Consider the following 25,130-nt stretch of genomic DNA (forward strand, 5'->3'; position numbering starts at 1 on the left):
AGTTGTGTTCTTTTCTCTTAAACAGCCTAGCTAACACCTGTTATCTTGTCCTTTTCTTCTTTTAGCAAGGGCTCTCATCAGAGTGCCACTCCTCATGTTTCTTTCTATGTCCTGCATGCACAGAACTGTGCAGTGCTACAGCAGCCTTTGTCTCGTTGACCCACTGTCAACTCAGTGCTCTACCAGGTGTTCAATAAAAAAAAAATCCATTTTTTCAAGCTGTGGCAGTATTGCTTTGTAAGTTTGATGATTTGAACGCTCCGTAAGTTCCCAACTGGGCTTTAAATGAAAGCTCTTCTGGCTCCTGCAAATTTCTTTTAACTGATACATGGAAAATATGTCGCAGACCTGATTATTCTGCATCTTGGGGGAACCTAGAAACCAGGCCAGCCTATCTCAGTGATGCGTTCTTTCCGTACAAGAGAGCACATTGAACAGTCATTGCAGAGAAATGCTTGAAACTTGCAATGTGATTGGCTTTCAAGTGTGTTTGCAGGGTCACAAGTGATCAAGGCAGTGTGTTTCTGGAAGCTGCTGTCACACAGCTGAGACTCTGCAAATACAAACTCCAGTGGGATGCTCTAAGCCCAGTTTACATGCAGTGGAGCATACCTCAACAGTCACACCTCATTCTGGGCATTGAGCCCTCAGAACATACCAGCTTGGTACCTTGTGACTGTGTGACAGTGGCAGTGTTGTGCCTTTGTACTGGGAGGTTGTGTGGGAGTGCGTGGTAGAAAGCCTTTTGCAAAGTGAACGCTAAGTGACCTTTTGCTTGTGTTGCCCTTGAATTTCTATCCTTTCTTGCACATGAAATGCTTACGCATGGGTGCGTCCACATAGGTATATAGAAATATGTGTAGGAATGGCTAAAACCCCAGTCCTTTGTGGAGATTCTTCATTGTTGGGAATTCTTCAGCACTTGACCAGTGTTCCTTCTGATTTTTCTCTACAGCCACCTGGAGTATAACAGCCTGACAGAAGTAAACAGTGGCTCTCTCTATGGCCTTTCGTCTCTCCACCAGCTTCACCTCAGCAACAACTCCATATCTCGCATCAACCCTGATGGCTGGAGCTTCTGTCAGAAGCTGCATGAGCTGTAAGTTGGTTTCCCTTGTGGTTCATTGGGCGGGGTTTGATGCTAATGTAACGCTGGCAGGCAAGCTAAGGACTTTTCCCCCATCGCATGGCCTACAGCTTCCACTGTATCAACATGTAGAAATGCAGGAACTGCAGCCTCCAAGTGATGCCCTTGTTATTCATGATGTTATGACCTTCGGAGCACCTGTTTAAAATACGTTTGCACCATGTAAGTTTTTGTATACTGAAAGTGTACAGAGCCAAAAGACCTGGAGAGCTTGTGATCTGGGGCTTGCCAGCACTTTCTAGCTAGCTAGTTACAAGACATCTGCTGCTTGCCGTGTAATGACCGTACAGCCTGAAGGAAGCTTTGCTTTGTCCTGTGTATTTACAAAGAATATTCTTGGTTTTAACCAGCAGAGATTTGGCCCTTTAAAAGCAGTTGTCCTTCTTTCTCCTATTTACACTTTACCCTTCCTGTAGGGTTCAGTTGTTGAAAAGTAAATACACTGACTTTGCTCTCCTGAGATTTCCTGCTGTGAGTATGGTCTCTTTGATAAATGAAAGAAAGCCGTGCTGCTGCGGATAGCCCCACGAGGGTGTCTTTTGGGTCTGTGGCACTGCTTAATGCCTTTTTGAAGAGACACACATGGATGCTTGCAGTATTTACAGAAGTAGCTGTCATCCCCTCGGTGGGACTGTGGAAAGATTCACTTTTTTTCTTTGGAGAACTTGACACATGTGGTTAGTGGAACTGTAATTCATTCTGCTTGATGCTCGGAAATCTCTTGTTAAACATTGTTACGGGTTCTCCTGTCCACCAAAAAGCAGTACAGTAAAGCAACTTCCTGCTTTCAGAGGCCTCGCTCTGGACTCAGACTGGGTCTGTAACTGCATACCCAGCTGTGAGTCCCTCACCTTTTGGCATGTAGACTCAAAGGTAGCTGGACATGACACGTCATCCCATTGAGTTTAGAAGCTGTAGAATGAACCTGTAGTGCCGTGACCAACTGGGATCTTCTGTTGAACCCAAATTATTCATTCAAATGTGGATTTTTCTTTTGGCACAAGGGAATCTTTGTTTTTAGTTTAATACGTATGTGATTGTTTAATTACTTCATTTTTCAAACTGTTGTGAAACTGCCCATGCCTAAAGGGCTCCTTTGCCTGGCATGGTGCTGTAGACAGCTACAGTTCCTTCACGTGCAGATCTGCCACTGATTATTTTACTACATTAAGGCAGTGTCAATGCAGAAGTCTTCAAAAGAACAGATTAGAAACAACCACAGCCTGCTTAAGTCTGAAGCATCAAAAAGAGGGGAGTCTACCTTGCTAAGGCACTCACAGCTGGACCCCTGGAATAGCCAAATTCAGATCACTGCACTGTGTTAGTAGTACAGCTCTGGGAGCTTTCTGCTCTGGGATCCAGTGTCTGGTGTCTGCATTGAAGCATGAGTTCTGATGGGATGGGTACATCCCATCTGTGCCTTGCGCTGCTCACGTTAAAACTCTCTTAGGGAGATCCGTGCTTGTCTCTTCTACCTGACACTGTCTTTGCAAACCCTTAAGATATAGATGAAAGGTTGCAGTGCTGAGTCCTTTATATGTCACATGTGGATTGGGATCTCCTGCCACAAGTAGTGCACGTGGTCAGCTGTTCTGGCCTAGAGGCGCTTGTTTGGAGTCCCTGCAGAAACCCGGTACAGGACTCACTTGCCCTGGTGCAGAATAGAGAAGACTTGGAAAAGGCCTGGTGGTCGGAGCCACTGAGACATGCGTGGCCTGACAAACAGGATTGTGCTAGAGCGTGAGGCCAGAGACGACAGAGCTGAGATCCGAAAGGTAATTACGCGGGTGTTAGCACACATCTCTGCAAAATATTACAAGCTGTTGCAGATGTTGCCTTTAGGGTAAGGCTGCTACAGAGAGCTATCAGATACTTGTAACTGAAACTCCCACAGCCAGAGAGTGCTTGTAGGAGAGGTCTGCTCTGAAATTGAAGGGTGCGGAAAGGAAGCGCTAGATACATCTAGACTGCCTCTGCGCACTTCTTTGAATGTCTATGTTACATTCTTATTAAAAGATCTTTGCTCACCTCCCCTGTTACTAAATCTGCTGGGTTTCAGTTATCAGACCATATTGCCTCTGGTTGTACAGGGAATGAATTTCCAAGTCCTTGATTGACAAAAAGAGAGGTGCCCAGACCTCTGCTGATCTGTGATGAGGGAGGAGGTGAGCATCTGGAGAGTTGCCTCTCCTTCAGTTGTCAGGAGAAAACATGACTCCGAGTCTGTCTGATGTAAAATGCAACAAGAAAAGAGATCTTCTTGTCTTCTCATGGGCATGAGAAAGGGCTGATTGTATTCACCAGTCAGGTGCTAAGGCATCAATATCATGGAAAAATCCACAGTGGGAGCATACAATTTCATCAGATGTAAATGATGAATTGGCTTCTGGGTCTTTTTTTTCTTCAGAAAGCCAAAGAACTCTCGCTTCTTACCTACAGTACGGTCAGTGGGAAGAAAAGGAGTTAGATGTACCTGGTCCAGAACTGTCTGGCAGCAGGAGCTGCAGCTGCACAACAGATTTCCAGTTAACTGCTTCATGTATCCCTTCTGGTGGGCTGCTTTTTGTGTCACTCTTCCACTTCCTTCCCAGGCTGAAAGGGCTGTGTAGGCAAGGTATTTCCACATGTTTGTTCCAGTGATTTCTCTCTGGTAGAGAGACGAGAAGGGGCAGTGGCAGAGACCTGCTGGCTTCTCTCAACCCAGATAATCCAAACTGCCGAGGAGAGGAACGCACTGTTGTGCAAATTGGCCTTTCCCACTGGCAGGAAGCAGAGACCGTATGTGTTGAAGGAAGCCGCTGCCAGGTGCTTTAGCCCCTGAAACCTTCCAGCTGGTTACAGCCACTGAGACAGACCGCTAAAGGCTGCTGCTGTCCATCCTCTTGCTGACGTCAGGAGGAACGGATGGGAACATGCTTTCACCAGTTGTAGCAGGAACCCTTCCGTGTAGAATCAAAAGGAACTATTTTTTTTTTCCTCAGCCAGGTTTAGAATTACTTTTGAACGCTTTTTTTTGAACGCTTCTTTTTTTTAAGCCAAATTCTTTAATCGCAGGTGAGGACATAATTTTGACCAGATGCCAGTTCTTCATAACTAACACTACAACTTCTTTAGGAATGAAAGTATGTTGTCCCATACCTTCTTCAAACTCATTAATCTTTGCTGATTTTTTTCCAAGCTTGCCCTCTGCCCACTCACACAGCTAAAAGATAGACAGCTCGTTTGCCAAGTAAATGACACTCGCAGTGCTAAGGAGTATGTGTCTGTTTTGACTTAGGTTTTGGCTTTGCAGTGACTTTCATGCAAACCCTAGACACATTTTTAAGCAGACTTACTAACAGAAGGAACTAGAAAAGGAATTTGGAGGTTTGGAACCCAGATTTTTCTTGTTGCCTGTATAATAAAGGATTTCAATGCTTATACAAAGAAGTGCAACTGCACTTTTTGAAGTTAGCTGTCCAGTGCTTCACAGCTTCTAAAGGGACTTGTGCTCTCAAGTCACCAAGGTATTTTCTAAAATCCTATGTAATTGCCCTCTGTAGAGAGAGAAGCTTGAGAAAATGTGAGAGGCAGGATGTATCTGAATGCTGCTTTTATACCCCTCGTCAGTACGTAGGCAACTTAGAGCTGGTCACACTCATGCCAGTAGCCCTGCAGGGCTCACCCAGTACCCAGCTGCACAGACATCCAGAGAACAGGAGGGCGACACTCACACCAGGAGCTCTGGGTGAGTGCTCCAGGCTGAGGATCACTGACCAGTGGCTTTGCCTGTGGCTTTCCCCCTTGTTTATTGTGTGAGGTGTGTGCAGTAGCAGGGAGCTTCCCATGCCCTACTCTCAGCATCAAATCTCAGAAGCCTCACCTGCGCCCTGGCTGGGAGAGAAAATCAGCTTTCTTCCTACCAGCTTCCAAACTGCAACAAGAGTAGCACTTAAAAGAAAAACCAACAGAATAAAACCAATGGGAAGAGATGGATGAAAAAAGCAACCCTCCAATATATTAGTCACTTGTAAGTGGCGATGATTTCAAGCAGACTGTAGGCTCCTTGACAAAGGGGAGCGGGAGGGAAGGCAGCTGGTTTACAGTGGGTAGATACCTCCTTCCTGTGGATGAAAGAAAGCATTCAATTGCCTTGTGGTGAAATGCTTTTGGCTCTAGACTCGGGTGGAGACACCCACACCCAGGTGCCTGGGGCTGGCGATGCACAAGTGCAGAACGATAAGACACCTCCTGGATGCTCAAGTCTGAACCCTGCCAAGACTGCATGCGAACTTCAAAATCTTTCTGTTTGGCAGCACTCCCCACTTCGCAGGGCAGAGGGAAGACGGGGACTGCTCTTTCCTGTAAGCCTCAGAGGGTGTCCAGGCAGGAGTGAGGACTGAACACGACCAGGACTAATATTCTTTGCTGATATCTGAGTGTTATGGGGTTAAACCTTTCCTATACATCAGGGGACCGAGGAGGGGTGCTGCTGCCAGGCCCTAACGTAGCCATGCAGTCCATGGAGAAAGAGTAGCTTCTCCCCAGCGTAACTGAGAGCATCTGTGTTAGGCTGTTGCTCTGATTCACTTCTGGAGGAGCCTCCCTCCTTCCTTCCTTCCCTCCAACTCATGCTCATAAGACTTCCCTGTAAATGGGTGCCAAATGCCTCCTGCCCCATGGTATCGTTGGGGAATATTTCTGCAGTGTTATTTCCTAATCAAGTTGTTATGTGTCCACCCCGTATACATCGCCTCTCGTAAGACTGTTGTGGGAGGCAGGCAGTGGCTGGTGCAGAGGAGTTTGGAAAAGACTGGTTGGACTGACGCGGCTGTTGTTTTTCTCCTCAGAATACTCTCTTACAACAACCTAACCAGGCTGGACGAGGGAAGCTTGGCAGACCTCGGGGGACTGCACGTACTACGATTGAGCCACAACTCCATCAATCATATTGCAGAAGGTGCCTTCAAGGGACTGAAAAACCTGCGTGTCCTGTAAGTTGCTCCCAGCTTGTCAGATAATGCAATACCCAGCTTCCCTCTACAGTTTATGTTCTGCCAAACTGTTCTCCTTTGCTCTGGGTGCCTGTTTCTCAGCTGCAAACTCCCCTACACACAGCTCTGTTGTCTTGAGCAGCTATTGTGTTTACCCATTATTCAAATTCAAACTTGTATTTTTTAATTAAGAGTAGTAAATTGCAACTGGACTGCTCGCTGTTGTAGGGTGCTTTTAAATTAGGGAGCCCCAAAAGCTCCCGTAGGAGCTCCTGGCTGCTCCCCTCCCCTCTCCAGAGGCTGCCTGCTCGGCGCCTTCACCTGAAACCCCACCAAGTTCCCAGCACCCGTGTTACAGCACTGGCCAAGCCTCCAGGCTGGCTGAGTTCAGCAGGCTGATTTAATTCTTCCTTCAAAGGAAAAAAACACACTTTGATACCTTTATTCCTCCTCAGAAGCCCATTATGGTCTGGGTAATGAAAAGGAAATGGGAACAGAGAGATCTCCCCTCTTTACAGTACTTCTCGCATCCCACTCTTCCCTTTATTGAAGTTCACAGTGGAGGAAGTGACTGGAAAGTGAGTTTGGGTTTTGTTTGTCCTCCCCCCCACCCCCACCCCCCGCCTTTTTTTTTTAAACTTAAGCCAAAGCCTTTCAGCCACTGGGCATTCAGAAAGGGCCTTCTCGGAGGCAGCTGTCAAGACCGGAACTAAAGGTTTCCAAAGAAAAATGGAGGGGAAGGGGAGCTGGCCGTTCCCTTTGCTCTGCAGTGAATGTGGAGCCTCTTTTATGTTCAGGGCTGAGGGGGGAGGAGGAGAGGGAGTGTGTGAGTGAGCTCTAATTTAATAAAGAGAAAGGCCCATTGGGTCCTGCACCTGGTGAAAAAGACCCGAGCGTGCTTTAATTATGGCCTATTGTTGGGGAGCCTTTGGTGGGTGTGAAACTGCTGAAATGTGGAGCTATTCAAATAGAGGTCAGGCCTAGAGACCTCAGAGCACAATGATTAACAAGGCTGCGAGCATTCAAGCTCAGCCAGCCAGAAAGAATAGGAAATTGGCAACAGGGGCTGGGAGAGGAGTTTGAATACAAAGAGAGCCAGGCCAAAGTACCCCACTCTTTTTTTTTTTTTTCTTCTTTATTTTCACCCATTTGTTGGGAAGGCTTTTTTCCTCCTTTCTAACACTAAACCTTTGAGTTGCCTCTGGATGAACAAGCAATACCGTTTTCTTTTCCTTTTTCAAGAAAACACAATGTGTGGCAGTCAATTAATAAAAGTGCGTGTCAGAGAGTTCCTACGGGCTGTTCCCACTTGTCTGCCTTTGCCATGGGAAAGGCTTTGCCGGTCCAAAGAGCAGTAGCCAGTGGTGGAACTGAACAGGACAAATGTCTGAGAAGGGGTTTTTTCTTTAAAAACCAGACAAACAGAACAACTGGCATCGGCTTGGCAACCATAGGGGAAGGGTAGAAACTTAGCTCCGGGAGGATATATTTGCTCTTGCCCCACTTAGATAGCACGGGAACTGTCAGCACATCAAAACAGCTCTCCTGGAATTGTCTCTTCTGCCACCACAGCATTCTTTGTGCCCAGACCCCACTGGGGCATTGGGTTTTTATCCATCCTCTTGGCATAGACGTACCCACCGATCACCCTGACATCCCTAATAATGCTGGCTAAGGCGAGTGTTCCCCAGGGCCACGGCAATCAGGTCTCATGCTGAAGCCAGCTGAGAAAGAGGATTTGTGGCTTTTGGCCATCTCCTTTCACATCTTTAGTTCACACACCAAGGCTGAGAAAGACCGCAGCCAGCTTAGGTACCGAGGGCAAAAATCTCAGCCCCGTCCCCACTGAGGAAAGGCATGTGAATATTCAAACCGCAGGGTTATTTCAGTATTATTATTATTGTTCTCTTCATGTGTATTGTTGTGTATTTGTGCATTATAGCCCAGAAGTTGTACTGTGATACCTGTGCCTGGCATTTTAAGAAATACAGGGGGCTTTGTTTTAGAAATCTTTTTCTTTTTTTTATTTTATTATTTTATTTTTTTTTTTTTGGTTTTGATATGTTTAAACTGGGATTGTTCTGATAATAATCTTCAAAAGGTGCGAAAGAGTACCTGAGGGTTCGGGGGGTTATCTGGATGATTTTGCTTTGTTGTTGGTTTTTGCTAGGTTTTAAATGAGAATGATGTAACAAAACCAACAAAGCCTATTTATTTTTTCTTTCTTTTTACTTACCATTAGAAATGATAAATTTCTGTCTGTGTTGCTGGGTACTCATTTCTAGCTGGAACTAAAGCGCAGGGAGGAAGGATTTTTAAACAGACTGTTTAAACAGCTTTTGTGGATCTTTTTGTTTGTTCTGTGTGCTTGTTTTTCTTCAGACCCCTTTGACTTTCATAATTGATGGTGGATTTGAAAGCCAAAAGAAGCTAACTCTGAAGAAGGAATTCTTACTCTTTTTTTTTTTTAATGGTTATACAGACTTAGGCTTGTGCAATGGTGATAGTGCTTTCCTTTGTTGAGCTTTCAAGTTCATTGCCAGAAAAAAAAAATGCAGTTTCATAGAAAATAAACCAAGTCATCTTCCTAAGATATGGTTGTAGACAAATAAATGTAGACAGGAATAGCCAAATTTATCAATTTATGATAGTAGCATTTAGGGACAGCTGTTAAACCTTTGTTGTTCAGGTTTAATATGGCCTCTATCCTGGTGGAATTTGAACTGAGTGAGAAAATGAAGAAATTATTTGCCTTCAGTGGGCACCATCTATGTGCAGTGAAATTTCACCATCAGAGACTTAGATGCTGTTGTAGGTCACTCCTTGCCTCATCTTATCTACCAATTCCCTTCAGTTCTTTCAGTTTACTTCGGGGACTTTGTGTTCTTTTTCCTCCTGTTTGGAAAAACAGAAAAGGTCTAAAACCTCCATGTTTTAAACAGCAGCTATCAGCTACTGCAGCCTCAGAAACAGAGGGTTTCAGCTGGAAAAAAAAGCTCTTTTTGGAATACATCAACTCAACATGGGGCAGTGCAGGAAAAGTGGTCTGTATGTTTTTGGTACGGGACTCAGCTTTTTCTGCTAAGTGTCATGAGGAAATGGGAAGCTCGCTCTTTGCCATTCTCAAAGTTTCTTATGTTTGTTTTTAATGATGACCCTAGGATTTAGACACTGATTATGAGCTTTCTCTTGTCCTCTCCCCAGGGAACTGGACCACAACGACATCTCAGGCACAATAGAAGATACCAACGGAGCCTTCACAGGCCTAGAAAACCTAAGCAAGCTGTGAGTATCCCTGGTTTTGAAGTTGTGCAAAACAGTTGTGTGCCTGTGTGGGTCGAGTCTCTCCCCTCTGCAGTCTTCCTTCCCTTGGAACAAGATAGAAAAACAGAAAATCGGAGACGTGGTAGTTTTGCAGGCTCCCTGCAGGAGTACAGATGGGGTTATCAAGCACTCGTGTTTCTAAGCAGATAGGAGGCAATCCTAGGCCTTCTAAAGCAGTCAGCATCGCTTACTGTGTTGGATGCTGCAGTTAGGAAACACCAGAGAGAGTAACTTAAGTTGTTTTCAGATATAAGATTGAGCACAACTGCGCTTTGCTTCCAAAAGCACACAGCAACAAAAGACCCCTTGCAATCGTCAGCGAACCACTGACTGATGCAGCGAGTAACAATAAACAGAAGAGAAAGATCTTACCATTTCCTGTTACAACAGAGAACTGAAGCAGGATTCGTTTCTGTGGGATACTCTGTCTGAGAATGATCTTTTGGGCTTGCTTCCATGTGCAGTGACAATAAAAGGCACCATGGGGCATAGACTCTTGAAGAGATAAAAAGAAACCTAAGGCAAGCATGCGCCTTGCAAATGTTTATTGCTTGCTTGGCCCTCGCAAGTATTTTCACATTGCTCTGTACTTGTTCGTGTTCCATTTGAAATCAGTTATATAAATCAGCGCTGTCAGGGAAGTCTCTGATGGCTTGTGACAAATCAAGAGCCCTTCTAATCATTACCTCTTGCCTTTGTTTAAGTTCTCGGCACCCCCCCATCACGCTGTCTCTGATGCTGCGATGGCACAGCTAGAGGTGCAGTAAAAGTACCTCGATGGATAGCAGATGGCTAGAATGAATCCTGGCGGGCGGTATATTGTCGTGTTCTCATTAGAGCCTCCTGGGGGAGTGGGAAGAGCCATGGCAGGGCTGGTGGGGATGTAACGCTGAGATGGAGGAGAAAAAATGGAAGTCACGGACATAGATGGCATTCGATCATTGTTGAGGGGAGTCACTGGATCCAAGGAGAGGGGAACCAAGCCGTAGCTACAAGTAAAGTGAGGCAAAAGGTAGGGAAGGACCTAAGGACAGGGGAGGCAGGCAGAGAGGTGAAAGATGTGTGGGAGGGAGAGCAGCCAGTAGGAATCGCTGTGTGTGCGGAGTCAGGAAATATTCCCACGAGCTGCTAGAAAAAAGGCAGAGGCAGCAGATGTGGTGGGTGGGAGATGGCTTGGCTGACGCTGCCGAAGTTTGTGGTGCATCTGACGAAACCAGTAAGAATGGCCGGAGGGGCAGTGGGAGCAGAGGCCTTGTCCAGAGGGAATTGCAGGCTGTAGGACTGATTCTGAAAGTTGTGCTGCTTTGACAAGGGAGAGAATACCAGAGAGTGCTGTCCTGGTGGGACAGCCACCGCAGGGCATCCCTCCAACGCGGCCGCTGGCATGGGAGCACGAGCGGAGGTCCTGCGTCACTGGGCTGTGTCCGAAGTGCTGGGTGCAAATGGCTGCAGAGGGGTGAAAAAGAAAAAGCCAGAGGAGGCGGCACTGGGGGAAGGAGATCAGCGAAAGGATTGACTCAGCAACCAGGAGGAATGAGTGGGGGGGTCAGGCAGAGGCCAGGAGGTGTGGGAGGAGGGAAGGAGCAAAGGCAGCCTGCAGGGCTGTGCGGGGTGGGTGCGCGGGGCTCGGGGCAGAGCAGCTATCGCTGCCTGTGAGACGTGTCCTGTCTGACGTTCACCAGCCAGCACAGCAGCGGCTTCGGAAGGTGGCCGGTTTTCTTGCCATAGGTAGGAGAGAGGAGCAGAGAAGTCGCTGGAGTCATTCATTGTCACTGCAGGGCTAGAAACCCCTCAGAATATGAAATTATTTCATTCTGGAGCATTTTGGAGACTTGGGAGTGTTCACTCTTAGAGGGATCTGGGGAGCTCTGCTCTAGCTCATCAGCACTTAAATCCCAAACATGTAATTTCTTCTAAGACTGAAATGAGTGTTATTCTTGCAGGGATTTTTTTTTTTCTTAAATAAAGTAAAATATCAGCCTCTACAGAGAACGTTTCACTGCCTGATTTAAGGCCTGTGTTTAAACTGTCAATAGGCTTTAAATGCATTAGCATACAAAAAATAAATGGGCACTTCAGAGGAGACCTTCCAATGAATTAATAATCACCTCAGCTCTGTGGAGATTGCCTTAAAAGCCACTCCCCTTTGATCTGGCACAGATTAGCCTCTGAAAGGATTTAGCGAGGAGAGGGCTGTTCGCCGAAATGAAGGTGTTAAACTGAGAGGTGGGGAGGCCGGTCACTTTAGCCTTCTCTGAATTATATATGAAGCTCTCCAGGCCGGAGAGCACAGGCCTAAATTAAAACGTTTCTTCAAGAAAGGGAGAGTCAAAGAAGCACCGAAGCGTAAAAAGCATCGGTGGAATCGCCGGGGAGCGCCGCGCTCCCTCATTATTCAAGCTGCTAACCGTACCCGGTTTCTTGACGGCTCACTCAGTGACTGAGGTCTTCCTGCAGGTGCAGAACTGGCTGGAGGAGAAAATGCTGCTTCCTAATGAATTGCGTGCCTGGCGCGTAATTACACTTGTGCAGTCACCAGGAGAGCATGCTTGCGCCCAGCTCCGCGGCAGCGGCGGAGCGCGGCTGGGCTGCGGGGGCGCTCGGTGCGGAGCTGCATACCTCCGCGCGCGCCTCCCTTTGAAGGGGGCCGCTGGGTTCAGAGCATTCCCGAGTCAGAGCAGGGACTGTTTGAGGTCTGAAAGGCATCGTGATTTTAATGCGTTTGCTGGAGCGCGGCGTCATTACCAGTGTGTTATGTATTTCCCATGAATGCAACCATAAAACTGTATGCACCTTCACAAGCAGCGCGTAGGTGGGTGTATTCACACCCCAGAGGTCCTGCTTGCCTCTGCACAGATGGGTAAATTGACAGAACCGGTATCTCAGATTTTCAAAGTTCAAGATCTCCTGTAAACCACACACAGAAATCTCCAGTTATCAAATCCAAGCTCAGCGTAACACTCACTTAGGATTATGGTTCCTGACCCATTTAGGATTATGGTTCCTTAAATTAGTTTGTATGGCTGCTGCCATGTGGCCAGTTTGCATACAGTGAATTATTTACTCCATTAACCGTTCTAATGGACATTTCAAAGCCTGCACGAATACAAGATACCTTTTACCAAATGATGGTACATGTGATTGCATACAACCCTTGGTGCTTGGGGTACTGTATAAAGCTTGTAGCTTGTGTAAAGCTTGTACATGTAGCTTGTATAAAGCTACGCAGTGATGTAGCATAAAATGCAGGAGGTAGAAGCTCTGATACGCTGGTTTTGGTGCTGTAGTGGGATGCTCAGGAAAGCTCGCTAGGTATTTAGGACAATATTGTTTATAGAGCAGATTGCGGTTCTCTGGAGCCTTGATGAGCCCCGTTTTTCCTTCTGCTCCGTGTGGCATCCGCTGTGTCACCCGCATGGAAACTGTCCTTTCTGGGTGGCGGTGGCGAGCCACCAGATTGTCCTGACACTCAAATGGTGCTTTGTGGAGAGCCCTAAAAACCTCCTGCAAATGGATGAGCTCGTGTAATGGCCACGCGTGTTTCGTCTTGTACCCCAGCCTCCTTTCCACAGCTGGTAGCGAGCAGTGCAGTGGGCACAGTGTTGGAGCCTTATTAGCACGTAGGTGGCACCCTGTATTTGAGGGAAGAATCTTGCAGGAAAACCCAACCAAACAGAGCACCTGATGCGGCAGTCCTGTTACCGGAGCTGTTAGCAATGACTTGTGTTGGAAGCCGTGTGAAGCAAGGGGGGATAAAAGATGCACCTGGAAGATAAAACCTCACACAGAGAGAGCTCGGGGAAGGAAAGAATTTCCTAATTAACGACATCGGTGGATGTTTTTTTAAAACAGTTGAGGGGCTCATCCATTTTGCATGAACCCTGCCCCTGACCAGTCACCACCGGTCAATATTTACAGAGCACTGTACCTCTGCCAGCAGCAGCTGGGCTGGGCTGGCTGCAGCTGGCTCGGCCGGTGGGGAGGAAGGCTCCGCGGCCACAGATGGAGGCAGGCGTGCTCCTCGGCTCAGGGCTGCCTGTGCATTATTGCCTTTTCTCTTCTTCCCTTTGGCCCTCGGAATTACCACACCGCTCTTATTTATTGTATAAAATGTCATGTTTGTAAGAGGCCGAGGAAGGAAGTCAGCACTCACGTGGGCGAGGTGCTGTGAGCACGCAGCCCAGAGGCAGCCCCTGGCCTCGGTGTGGATACCCGACCTGCAGCGAATAGATCGCTGCTCTTTTACTGCCTGGGAAGAAGTCAGAAATGAAAAGTGGTGCAGGGAGAGCCCCAAATCCTGTTAAACTGTCATTGCATTTAATCCTGTCCACAGCCAGCCTTCAAAGACTGGAGGGGACCTTGCGTTACTCCGCGAGCTGGTTTCCAAGCACTGGAGCAAACCTGCCTCTTTATGTGATACGGCACATTCCCTTTTGTGCTGTCATCACTATTAAATTTGAATACAGATAAAAGGGTTTAATTTCAGGAGCGGGAAAGCGAGTGCACTTCAGCCCTCTTAATCTCCACGCAGTTCAGATTTCCTGGGACTTGCAGCGAGCGCGTCCATCAGATAAAGCCACGCTAATTGTGTTCCTTCTTTTTCTGCCTCCCTCTCCCCATTTGCTTTCTGTTTATCTGGCACTGGATGTTTGGAAACTGCAGAACTCTGTTGGGAAACAAGATCAAGTCGGTGGCCAAGAAAGCGTTCTCAGGGTTGGAGGCCCTGGAGCACCTGTGAGTAACCCACCATGCCTCGGAGTTTGGGGAGGGGGGGCTGCCAAAAGTAGCTGCTTGAGAGATCTGCTAGCAATTTAATAGCGTCTTTGTAAACTGAGAAGCCAGTCCATTTGTGGGGGCCACCTGCTTCCTTCTCATTATAAGTCCGCCTCAACTTTGGCCTTTTTTTGTGCCAGGAACAAAGTTATAGAGCATATGGCAAATCTGCATGCTCTTAATTTTTTGATTTGTTCTTGGATAAATACTGCCTTGCACATTGCTTCTTTGCAGGCTGTTCGCAATGAAATTCGGCTATTTCAGATGTAGGGCTCCCTCCTCTTCCCCTGCCCCGACTTCCTCCTAAATCTAGAGGCTGGCAAACGAGTGCCTATGATACAGGCACCAAACATCCCCGTCCAGCTCCACTGCCTAAGAGCGATTTGCAAGAGGTGAATTTTGGCTGCTGCTATGTAATATTTTTTATGTCCCAAGGCTGATGACTCCAGCAGTGATTCACGAATAGCTTCCTTTCTGAACTAAGACAAGTTAGAGTACGTGTGATTCTGCTCTAGATGTCCCATTGGCCATTGATCCTAAGAAACGGTGTGGCCACTGAGAGCATACTGAGGGGTGAGGACTGTGACTGGGGGGTACCATCCCCGATAAAGGATCCCTTACTAACGCTGTACTGAGACTTCCTCCGCAAGCAGTGCTGGCATTTGTCTGTCCCGCACTTCACCCTAAATCTGACACTATCCCTCCTCAGAGGACAAGGGATATTTTTTAATTAGCGACAGTTGTGAGGGAAGCTTTTAAGAATACCTTCCTGTGGAAACACTGCAGTGTTTTTCAAGCACTCTAATATCCTCTCAAAGTCACTTTCAAACAACTTCTCAGATGCCATTTAGTGCAAGTATTAGCTTTCTTTACGTTTGCTGAAGGTCTGCCTGGGATTCAACATTCCTGACTATCTTTGGTTATTGAGAGGGCTGAGGAATTTCTGAGCCCTGGGTGATGGAGGTAGCTGAGACTGAGAAAGGGTAGTGAGAAGGTGGGCTATGGACTGTCTTAGCGATTTATTCCTGAGTTTTTTGTTCGTTTACTATTGCTCAGCAATACTTGTTCAATACTAAAACGTTTTGTGGAAGGCTGTTTGTGTGAGCTGTGAGTGCGTACTGTCGTAACAAGGAGCTGCCATCTCACCTCCTGCTGCTAGACTTACTGCTTAAATACGGAGAGGTTTTGTCACATCCCTTTTGCTCAAACCACCTCTGTCTGTGTTCTGCAGGAACCTTGGAGATAACGCCATCCGCTCCATTCAAGCAGATGCTTTTGCTAAGATGAAGAGCCTGCGGCAGCTGTAAGTAATCGGGCTGTACACACCATTAAGGAGGCATGGATTTTTCTTGCCCTGGACGTGAGAAGTAGCACGTTGTTTGCAAGGGGGTGTTATTCACATTACCACTCATTTATATCCTCCTCCCGCTGTCCTCCTCTGCAGGGTATTTTTACACACGAGTGGCTGTCATGGGAACATCTTGCATTTAATAGTGAGTGAAATTAGATCATCGAAACAGGTTCTTCCAGCAGGTTCACATCTGTGCAATTATTCATCTCCGCTCAGGAAGTCCAGCCCTGGTCCTGTTAGCCATCTCTCCTTCTCACGCTGTCACAGATTTAATCCCAGTGGCCCATCTGCTCCTCTGCTGTGCCTATGTTTAGGGTCCGCGTACAGTACTGACATTTCAGCGATAAGCACCATTTGAACTGAATCCGCTTGTCATCCAGCCTTCTGGTGTAAAAATACAGATGTGTTATCAGAGCTGCTGCTTGCGCTCCAGCCTGGGCTCCGTGCTGTTATCAGACACTGTTTCCAGTCTTGCCTGGTTTCCTTTTCTCCTCTTCTCTATAAATATTTAATCCACGTCAGTGCATTTGCTGCACTCTGGAGTAGTGCAAAGTCTGCGGAACAAGGAGTCACTTCTTTGGTACTTGGGTAGGTTCAGGATCTTCTTCCTGACTTTGAAAATGGGAATCAGGTGATGCTAGCAAGGACATCGAGTACCTGTGACTGCAGAGTAAGACAAAGGTTGCACGCTCACTGTCTCTTTAACCACCTTATCTGCTGCATCTATCGCATTGTTGAAAAAAAACTGAGAAAATCTGATCTAATTAGAGAGGAGCTTGTGGGATGCCAGATATTGTGAAGGAGCCTTTATGTCTTAGCAAAGGTGGCTTTCAGAGATGACGTACAAGTGCAGAATACATTTTATTAAAGTCTTAAATACTAAAGGTCTCTCTGAATTCTCCCAGCTAGCCAGCAGCGTTTATGCCATCACCTGTTTTAGGGGCAGCACATCTGTCTAGGACAGCAAAGCGGACAACTCTGGAAAAGCAAATCCCAGTGTTCCCTCATTCCATCCCTTTCCGGTCCATTTCTTCCTTCTCACTTTTCAGGGCTAGTTTCTTCAGGATTTCCCAAGGTTTTCAAGTATAAAAACGGGAGGAGATTTACACGTTCCTATCACACAGTGCTGCAGTTGGGATTCTGCTGTGCTGTTGATACTCTGCTATTGCAGAACCTGCAGCATTGCGGGGCAGGATTTCTCTGTCAGTCTCTGGGGCACCCGCACGTTTGATGTGAGGGATCACACTGGCTTTTTCTAGGATCTCGGACCAAACCAGACCAGTCTGAATTCCCTGTTGATGTAAACATGCAGCTCTCCACAACCCTCAGAGCTATGCTGAGCCACAATTCAGCCCAGATTAAAAAAAAAAAATGAAGCTCCCCTTCATTTGCATCTTTTTCCCATTTCGTTTCTTAACAGAAGCTGCTGAGTTACTGTTAGGGTGCTGAGAAATGTTTTTGTACTATTTGTGACTGGTCACTGTCTGCTGCTGGGGACCACTCTGAAAGTGGATAATAATTATAAGGCACCAGGGAGCACAGGAGTGGGTTGCTGTATGCAGAGATGAAATGCTGCTTGAATGTGTGATGTGTTTAGCTTCATTAGTGCCTTGAGGACAGCCCTGCACTCCTTTTTTTCTTCCACCCATGCTGAGGGGACGGGAGGAATGTGACCAACATGAAAGGGCCGGGAGCTTTGCAGCCTTCTCTCCACGCAGGAGTCACAGCAGGCTCGTGTTGGTTTTGTTCCCCTGCAGCCACATAAACAGCGACAGCTTCCTCTGCGACTGCCAGCTGAAATGGTTGCCCCCGTGGTTAGTTGAGAAAGAGCTGCAATCCTTCGTGGTGGCCACCTGCGCCCATCCTGAGTCACTGAAGAGCAAGAGCATTTTTGCTGTCCTGCCAGAAAGTTTTGTGTGTGGTAAGTCTTGCCTGTGTGTTTTGAGGTTGTATGAAGGGCAGAACTCACTTGGGAAACATTTTCTTTGACTACTAGCATGTTATTACGAGAGGGTTTCTGTTTTGTTTTGTTATTCAATGGGATCAAAGGAAGCCCAAGCCTGCATTTTAAAAATTTGTCATTGGCTACAATTTATTTCCCACCAAAACCACACAGCGCATTGCTTGCATGTAGTGTATTCCTTACGGAGCTCCCTGAGTATTAAATCAAAAGGGACTAATGCTTGTTCCAGTTCTAAACGGGACAGCACAGCTGCACGGTCCTTTTGGTTTGATATTACCAAGACTGCAGCTATCATTTTTTTCCTACTGCAGCGCTTTGAGCTTGTTGTGTAGCCTTGTGTTCCTCACTCATCTTTTCTCCCTCTTGGAAACAAGAATGAAGGGTTAAAGAGCAGAGCAGAATCTCTCCATTGCAGTTCCTTTTATTGGTCCAGTAAGGTGTCACACATAACCGACCGACCGCTAACAATTGCATTATAATCTTCTTTTTTCTTCTGCTGCTGTTTTTTTATCTAAACGGTGTTCACCTACTGGTGTTCTCCCACTGCAGCTGACTCTGCCTGTGAGCTGTGGTTATCTTTGCTAAACACCCAGCATGTAAAAAGCATCTACTGCCTCTCTAGGAAAGAAAAGAAATGTAAATGATCAAAGGAGGCCACAGCAATGCTACTGATGCATCCGGGTTTTGGGCAAAATAAACACCTGGTTTTGGGAGCCAGTCCCCGCTCTGTGGTGCTAAGCATCGTGGATCCCAGGTGGAGCTGCACGTGGCTGCTGGATGTAGGAGAACTGAGCTTCTGAAAACACCATTTAACTCAGCTCAGCACGACTTGCATTAAAAACTGAGCGAAAGCTTTGTTCCAGCTGCTGTCCCACGTCCCTCAGGTCTGAGTGCTAGGGCTGATATATGGCCTCTGTCAGAGTGAGACCGGGAGGCTTGCTGCATTCAGGGGGAAGACACGATCACGAAGGCTCCATCTCCACAGCAACATCACAAAGTGAAGACAGTTTTGCCTCTCCAAGGCCTCCAGGCACACTAGTACTCCTGGTTCCAGAGGCCTGGCTTCTTAATTAAACCTTAGTCAAATATTAAATTACACCATTTGTAGAAATCTAATAAATGAATCTGCTTGGAACCCTGCTAAAACCAACAGTCTTCAGGGCAGAGCACGAGTGCACAGAGCTTTCCACCCTGGAAGGGTGACAGGCGAATACAGCTGCTTCTGTTTTGAGTGCAGGCTGCACTCATCCTAAATGAGGCTCCTGAGCCTTACCCGCAGAGGTGGCATTTGCAGCCCTATGCTTTAGCTGCCCCCCTGCTCTCTCCTGCTGCTTCGTGCTAGCACAGACCTTTTTGAGGTTCGACCGCACTGGTGAGGAGAGCTGGGCACCTTCGGGGTGCTTCAGGCCTCTGAGTGACTGTCTCACTCTGCTGATCTCAGAAGAAACCAGAGAACAGAGTCCTAGCTTGGACCAGCCACTCAGTGGAGTGGTGCACGGCCCATCTGCGCTGTCCCGGAGGTGGAGTGCTGTGCAAGAGTGAGCAGCTTCTCTGGTGTAGAGAGCGGTGGATGTAAAGGCAGATGTGCAGTAATGTCTCATTTTCTGTTGCATCTCTGCCTGTCCCAGTCTGTCCTCACAGCCCAGAACTAACTCTGCTTTCTGTTGTCTCTCAGATGATTTCCCCAAGCCTCAGATCATCATCCAGCCCGAGACAACGGTGGCAGTCCTCGGGAAGGACATCCGCTTCACTTGCTCGGCTGCCAGCAGCAGCAGCTCCCCCATGATGTTTGCGTGGAAGAAGGACAACGAGATGCTGCACAACGCCGAGATTGAGAACTTTGCCCACGTGCGGGCGAAGGACGGAGAGGTGATGGAGTACACCACCATCCTGCACCTCCGGCACGTCACCTTCGCCCACGAAGGCCGCTACCAGTGCATCATCACCAACCACTTTGGCTCCACCTACTCCAGCAAGGCCCGGCTCACTGTTAACGGTGAGTAGAAAGCTGCTTTCTGGTTCCTTCCCTCGTCCTGAGGTGGTTCAGTTCTCTGGGGCCTGCTTTTGGCCCTTGGTTACTCCTGAGGGCCCATTGCTGATGGTGAGAAGCTCCCAGCCAGTTCACACCAGCTGCCTGCATCTCTGGGTGCTGAGAAATGCCGAGAGGAGCAGCGCCAGGCTTGTGACGGCTGCCATGCAGCCAAGCACTTCTGCATACTCTCAGTGGCGTTAGTCACCTGTCTGTGGCTGTTCCATCAGAGTCTTTGCCATAGGAATGTAAAAGGATAGAAAGAAGAGCAACAATAGTGATTGAAGGCTCTCTGTAGGAGGGACAATGGGTTTTGATTTCAGGTTAATCATAGAAAAATATTAGTTCTGATCCCAGCTCTAATGATGCTGCGTGTGGGGGCACCTTGGACAGGTACGTGCTGTAGAAATGCAGGGTTGGCCCTCAGCAGCTGAGATATTTAAAAGCCGCTTGCAGTCCTGTTGCCTGTGAGCAAACACCACGTCCGCGTCCTGCCTAGGAAGGAAAGCAGTTCGAACTGCCTGGAAGATGGCGCGTTCCCCAGGGAATTGCTCATCTCTTTTCTTGTTATTCTCCAACAGTGCTGCCCTCCTTTATCAAAACTCCCCACGACATCACCAGCCGGACAGGGACGACGGCGCGCCTGGAGTGTGCGGCTGAAGGAGACCCCACCCCCCAGATTGCCTGGCAGAAAGATGGGGGCACCGACTTCCCCGCGGCCCGGGAGCGCCGCATGCACGTCATGCCTGACGATGACGTCTTCTTCATCACGGATGTGAAGATCGAAGACATGGGTGTCTACAGCTGCACAGCTCAGAACCCTGCGGGGTCTGTGCTTGCAAATGCCACCCTGACTGTACTGGGTAAGATGCCTTAGTGCCCCTGAGAGACCAAGTGGGAACTGGAAGGGACTGCAATCCAGGCTCTTTGGCAGTTGCAGACACAGAAATGGGACGAAGAGGTGATACTTACTCTGTGTTAATCTTCATCCTTTTACACTGTAGTTAACTAATGAAAAATACCCCACTAATTTAAAAAGGAGCTTTGAGTTGCATTTCCTCTTGTGCCAGGGAAGCCCTTCTAACCATGCTATTTCCTGCCTGGGAAAATTACTTCAAGAGGAAATTGCACTCCTTCTCTCTGGCCCTACCAGATTATTCATTTGTCAGCCATTGCCCCTTATCCTAGGGCATTTCTTTGTTGGGAAGACCAACACCAGCTGCTTAAGAGAAGTCTTTGGTTGTGATCTGTCACGGTGTGCTCCTGGGACATGGCCACGCAGCGCATTGCTGTATATTTGTCTGCAGAAACACCGATTATGTTCAGTACTGTTAAAAGAAATGGTTGTCACACTATCCTGAATAACTAATTTTGGCATTTATTCCCTGCAGAGACACCGTCTTTGATCCATCCACTGGAGGACCACGTAGTGTCTGTAGGTGAGACCGTGGCTCTCCAGTGCAAAGCCACGGGGAGCCCACCCCCGCGCATTACCTGGCTGAAAGGCGACCAGCCCCTGGTGGTGACGGAAAGGCATCACTTCACCTCTGGCAACCAGCTGCTCATCGTTAGGAACGTTGTCTTGGAAGATGCTGGGAAATACACCTGTGAAATGTCCAACACCCTGGGCACGGAGCGGGCGCACAGCCACGTCAGCATCTTACAGTCCCTTGGCTGTCGGAAGGACCGCACCACGGTGGGCATCATCACCATCGCTGTGGTGTGCAGCATCGTGCTGACCTCCCTGGTCTGGGTCTGCATCATCTACCAAACCAGGAAGAAGAGCGAAGAATACAGTGTCACCAACACAGGTACCTCTCGTCTCCTGCTGAGGCTGTCCCTAACCTTCTGTCTTGTCAGACTTCCCACTGAGGCCAGACTGGCGTATCAGGAAGCCACAATCACACTGGAAAAGCAATTGGCTTATCTCTGTGGTTCTCGTGGCTACAAAAGCTGGAACCAGCAGTCGCTTGCTGCTGAAACGTGCTTACAGCTGTGTTTCTCTCCTTGGCTGGCTCTCCAGATTGGTCTTTTCCACTTGGAAGTGTTTTTTTTTCCCTTGCTTTGCTACTTTGATGTTCCATGACCATAAATGCTAACTCTTGAGACAGCCTGCATTATGCCCACAATGCTGGGAGTCTGTCTTGGGAATTTGTATTTTCAAAGGCTTTGTATTCAAAATATTGCAAAAATAGACTTAGAAGCTGGAAAACCCTTTCGTAAGGGCTGTTGTAACCCTACTGATAAGGGGCATCCCTCACTTTTCGGGCAAAGAAGCGGTGTTTACTGCTTCCTGCTGAGCTTCAAAGGGGATAATTTGGTGCAGTAAAAGTAAATGGTGCAGTGAAGAAAAACTCTCCTGCCCTCAGCTTTCTACAGCTTCTGTACAGAAGTACAGCGGTGAGCTTAAGGTTTCCATACCCTTCTTGGATTTGCAGCCTTGCTGTGTTACTGCTAGCTTTAGATGTAGTATGACATGGTATTCTGAAGACATGAGCTAGGTAGGAAGTATCGGGTACCATATGGCCATCGCAATGTGTAAGTGGGATTTTCTCTTCCCTTTTGTTCAATCCTGGTGTAATTGAGTTTCGTTTGGTGTTTGTATGACGGAGGTGTATGACATTTTGGTGTTTGTATGACTGAAATTGCCTGATAAGAACTAGGGAAAGCCCAGGGTAGCTAAGGGACTTAGACGTGCCTGCTTAAGCGAATCAAAATCCCCGCTCTCCAGAAGTCTGTTGCTTATGACTTTGGGAGACTGAGGACTTGAATCAAATGAAGTATTCTGAATTTCTGGGGATAAGGATGTGTGTGCTCTGAAGAGACAGTTCCCCTGCAACCTACCTCGTACTGACCATGCCAAATGCAAACATCCAGAATGGCTTAGTGGCACTAAACCTCACAGCTTCGGGCTTTGAGAAGTCAGGAGCGGGGCCTCTGAGGGGCACGGGGTATTTAGGCAGCTCAATTCTAATTCGTTGCACTTAGGGAAAATACCATGTACAGATCTGGTCCCAAATGCCTCTTGAATATGTGATTTTAGATGCAGGGAAAGCAGAAGCCTTTACGTCCTACTAGGAATTCATATTTCTCTATTCCCATTGCTCTAGATGAGACTATTGTGCCTCCAGACGTGCCGAGCTACTTGTCTTCACAAGGGACTCTTTCTGACAGGCAGGAAGCGGTCGTCAGAGTAGATAACCAACAGCCTAACGGGCACATAGACAGCAATGGTGAGAACCAGTTTAATTATTTCTTCTGTAATGCTGTATCTGAATTTGATATGAGGAGGGGAAAATCACAGTACAAAGTACTTTGTGCTTGTTAAGAGTTATCTGAAAGATCTTCACCATGTAATTCTCCAGCTACTGCACTTATGCAAAACAAGGATCCGTCTTCTGCTTTACAAAGCCACCCTCTCCCAGTAATAACTGCACTTATACACGGAGACTGCTTCAGAAACTGCTCAGTCAGGCCCTAAGGAGTACTTTTTTGCTAATTTTGGATTAGTTCTTTGGCACCAGAGCTACCCCTGGTTAAGCTCTACTAGAGAATACATTAGCATTGCCTGTCCCTGCCTTCAGGCTTAGAAATTAATGCTGGGATTTTACAGTATTTAAACACAGTACATTAGGAAGGAAAAGGTAAGTGTTCTGAACTGAGATTCTCCTACGATTATACAGCATTTATTCTGTTAAACGTTAACTTAAAATCATCTATTATCTCCACTGCTATTTTTCTCCCTTTCGGAGTTTTTACATTAGAAATAAGGCTAACAAGCCATTCAGCTGAGGGCAGATGGTTGTAATCCTAAGCCAGATGGTTCGTTTGTTGCAGGTATGTGTCAGACTGATGCTGGAAGGTGTCCAGATGTTGAAGCTCCCACTGTAGGTTGCAGGCAGCCAAAGCTATGTATCGGCTATAATAAAGACACTTGGAAAACTGAAGACATGGCTGATGGAATGCTTGTTCCAGATAAGACAGGTACAAAACCCATTAATCTGGAAAGGTATTTCATGTTTGTACAGATCAGAAAGCCCTCTAAGTCAGACAGCATTAAGACAAGAAATTGTTACCTTCAGAAGAAAAAAAAAAGCCCAGAATGATTCTCAGGTGCGAGTACACTAAATTTACTTTCTCCTGCTTGCTTTGATCGTCTGTCAAACTTGGATAGTTTGAATTCGAGGAACCATCAGGAAGGGGCAGACTAAAGCTCATGATAGCCATGGCTCGCAGCTGGCTGATCGGTATTTTGATTTGAGCTATTCCTGAAACGTGAAAGCACTTTCAAACTGAAGGTGTTAAAATTTTTCATGACCTTTAAAGGGGCCGTCAACTTCAAAGCTCAGCTCTTTTTTCTTAATTATCAAAATTTAAATGTCAGTTTGGGCACTCCACCTGATAATCTTCTCTTTGGCAGTTTCTTGGGTGATACACTCACGCTTCTCTATTTTTAGGATGAGTTTTGTGTTCTTGTGCTAACTGCAGTATCCACAGAAAAAACAGGCAGTGAAACAAATTTTCTCTCCAGGAGAAACTATAAAGTTGAATAATGGAAAGCTGTCAAGTGCACTAAGGAACTTAACTTTCAAACCTTAGAAGCTCCTTTCATCTTGCTGCTTTGAATTCTGCTCATCTGTTATTCCCACTAACAGTAATAAAGCATCTTGAGATAACAATATGATTTGACAGTGATCCCTGTAAAGCAGCAGCACAAAAATAAGAAAGGTAACTTGGTATTATAAAACAGTTATAGAAAAGTTTCACTTTCTAATTCTGCCTTGACTAGAAAGTTTAGAAAAGAAACAAACACACAATTATTTTTAAGAAGTCATCACCTCTTTGCAGTTAAACCAACCAAACAAAAACTGCCAAATAAACACATTAATTGGAACTACCTTTTGCGATAGGACAGCTACTGAGTTCTGAAAACCACAAGTATTTACTAGCCCTGTATAAAAACCGAAATATGTCCATATTATTTATTGAGAGATTCCCGCACTGCTGAGGGACAGATGAGCTAAACAGAGTTGCTTTTTCCTTCCGCAATTTGTGTGCTCCGGTGCTGACAAATTCCAGCTGGTTAATCCCCGTTTGTTGCTGTTCTCCCTTCCTCCCGCACAGGCTACGGCCTGCCAGTCGTGTGCGCGGACTGCAGCGGCAGCACGGACAGCATGAACGTCCACATTTACCCCAGGGAGCCGGAGTACTACTCCGAAGGCCTTAAGACTATGGATAATACCTACCACAACGCACTGAGCAACAAGGAACGGAGCAGGAAGAGGGCTGCAGGCACCGGCCTTCTCCACCCGCAGCAGTGCAATGGGATTGCCGGCGGCAGGAGGACGGAAACGGACGGGACCCTCTACCCCAGCAACCACGACAGGATAAGGCCCGGGAGCACAACCAGCCCGCTGCTAGCAGACAAACACGGTACGTCGTCCCCCCTGGATGTCTTTTTCTCCCCAGCTGTTACACAGCACTGCTGGGGTTATATCAGAGCCCTGTTTTTAGCTTTTATCAGCTTTTTTAACTTGGCTCAAGAGCATGAATGACAGTGGCAGGGTTGG

General features: G+C 47.1%; 1 protein-coding gene across 2 annotated transcripts in view; it reads left to right on the forward strand.

Moving 5' to 3' along the window:
* LRIG1 (leucine rich repeats and immunoglobulin like domains 1) overlaps positions 1-25,130 on the forward strand; it is an 87,536-nt gene that overhangs the window by 59,503 nt on the left and 2,903 nt on the right. Inside the window, exons 7-18 of one of the 2 annotated variants that reach the window (XM_035546897.1) lie at positions 956-1,099; positions 5,977-6,120; positions 9,325-9,405; positions 14,107-14,178; positions 15,449-15,520; positions 17,326-17,489; positions 19,207-19,527; positions 20,142-20,423; positions 20,952-21,371; positions 22,671-22,793; positions 23,398-23,544; positions 24,685-24,993. In XM_035546897.1, the coding sequence (XP_035402790.1) occupies positions 956-1,099; positions 5,977-6,120; positions 9,325-9,405; positions 14,107-14,178; positions 15,449-15,520; positions 17,326-17,489; positions 19,207-19,527; positions 20,142-20,423; positions 20,952-21,371; positions 22,671-22,793; positions 23,398-23,544; positions 24,685-24,993 (2,279 nt within the window). The remainder of the gene's footprint in view (positions 1-955; positions 1,100-5,976; positions 6,121-9,324; positions 9,406-14,106; positions 14,179-15,448; positions 15,521-17,325; positions 17,490-19,206; positions 19,528-20,141; positions 20,424-20,951; positions 21,372-22,670; positions 22,794-23,397; positions 23,545-24,684; positions 24,994-25,130) is intronic. The other variant, XM_035546898.1, reaches the window with a different exon arrangement.

This window comes from Cygnus atratus, chromosome 10, assembly GCF_013377495.2.
Source record: "Cygnus atratus isolate AKBS03 ecotype Queensland, Australia chromosome 10, CAtr_DNAZoo_HiC_assembly, whole genome shotgun sequence".
NCBI classification, from domain to species: domain Eukaryota; kingdom Metazoa; phylum Chordata; class Aves; order Anseriformes; family Anatidae; genus Cygnus; species Cygnus atratus.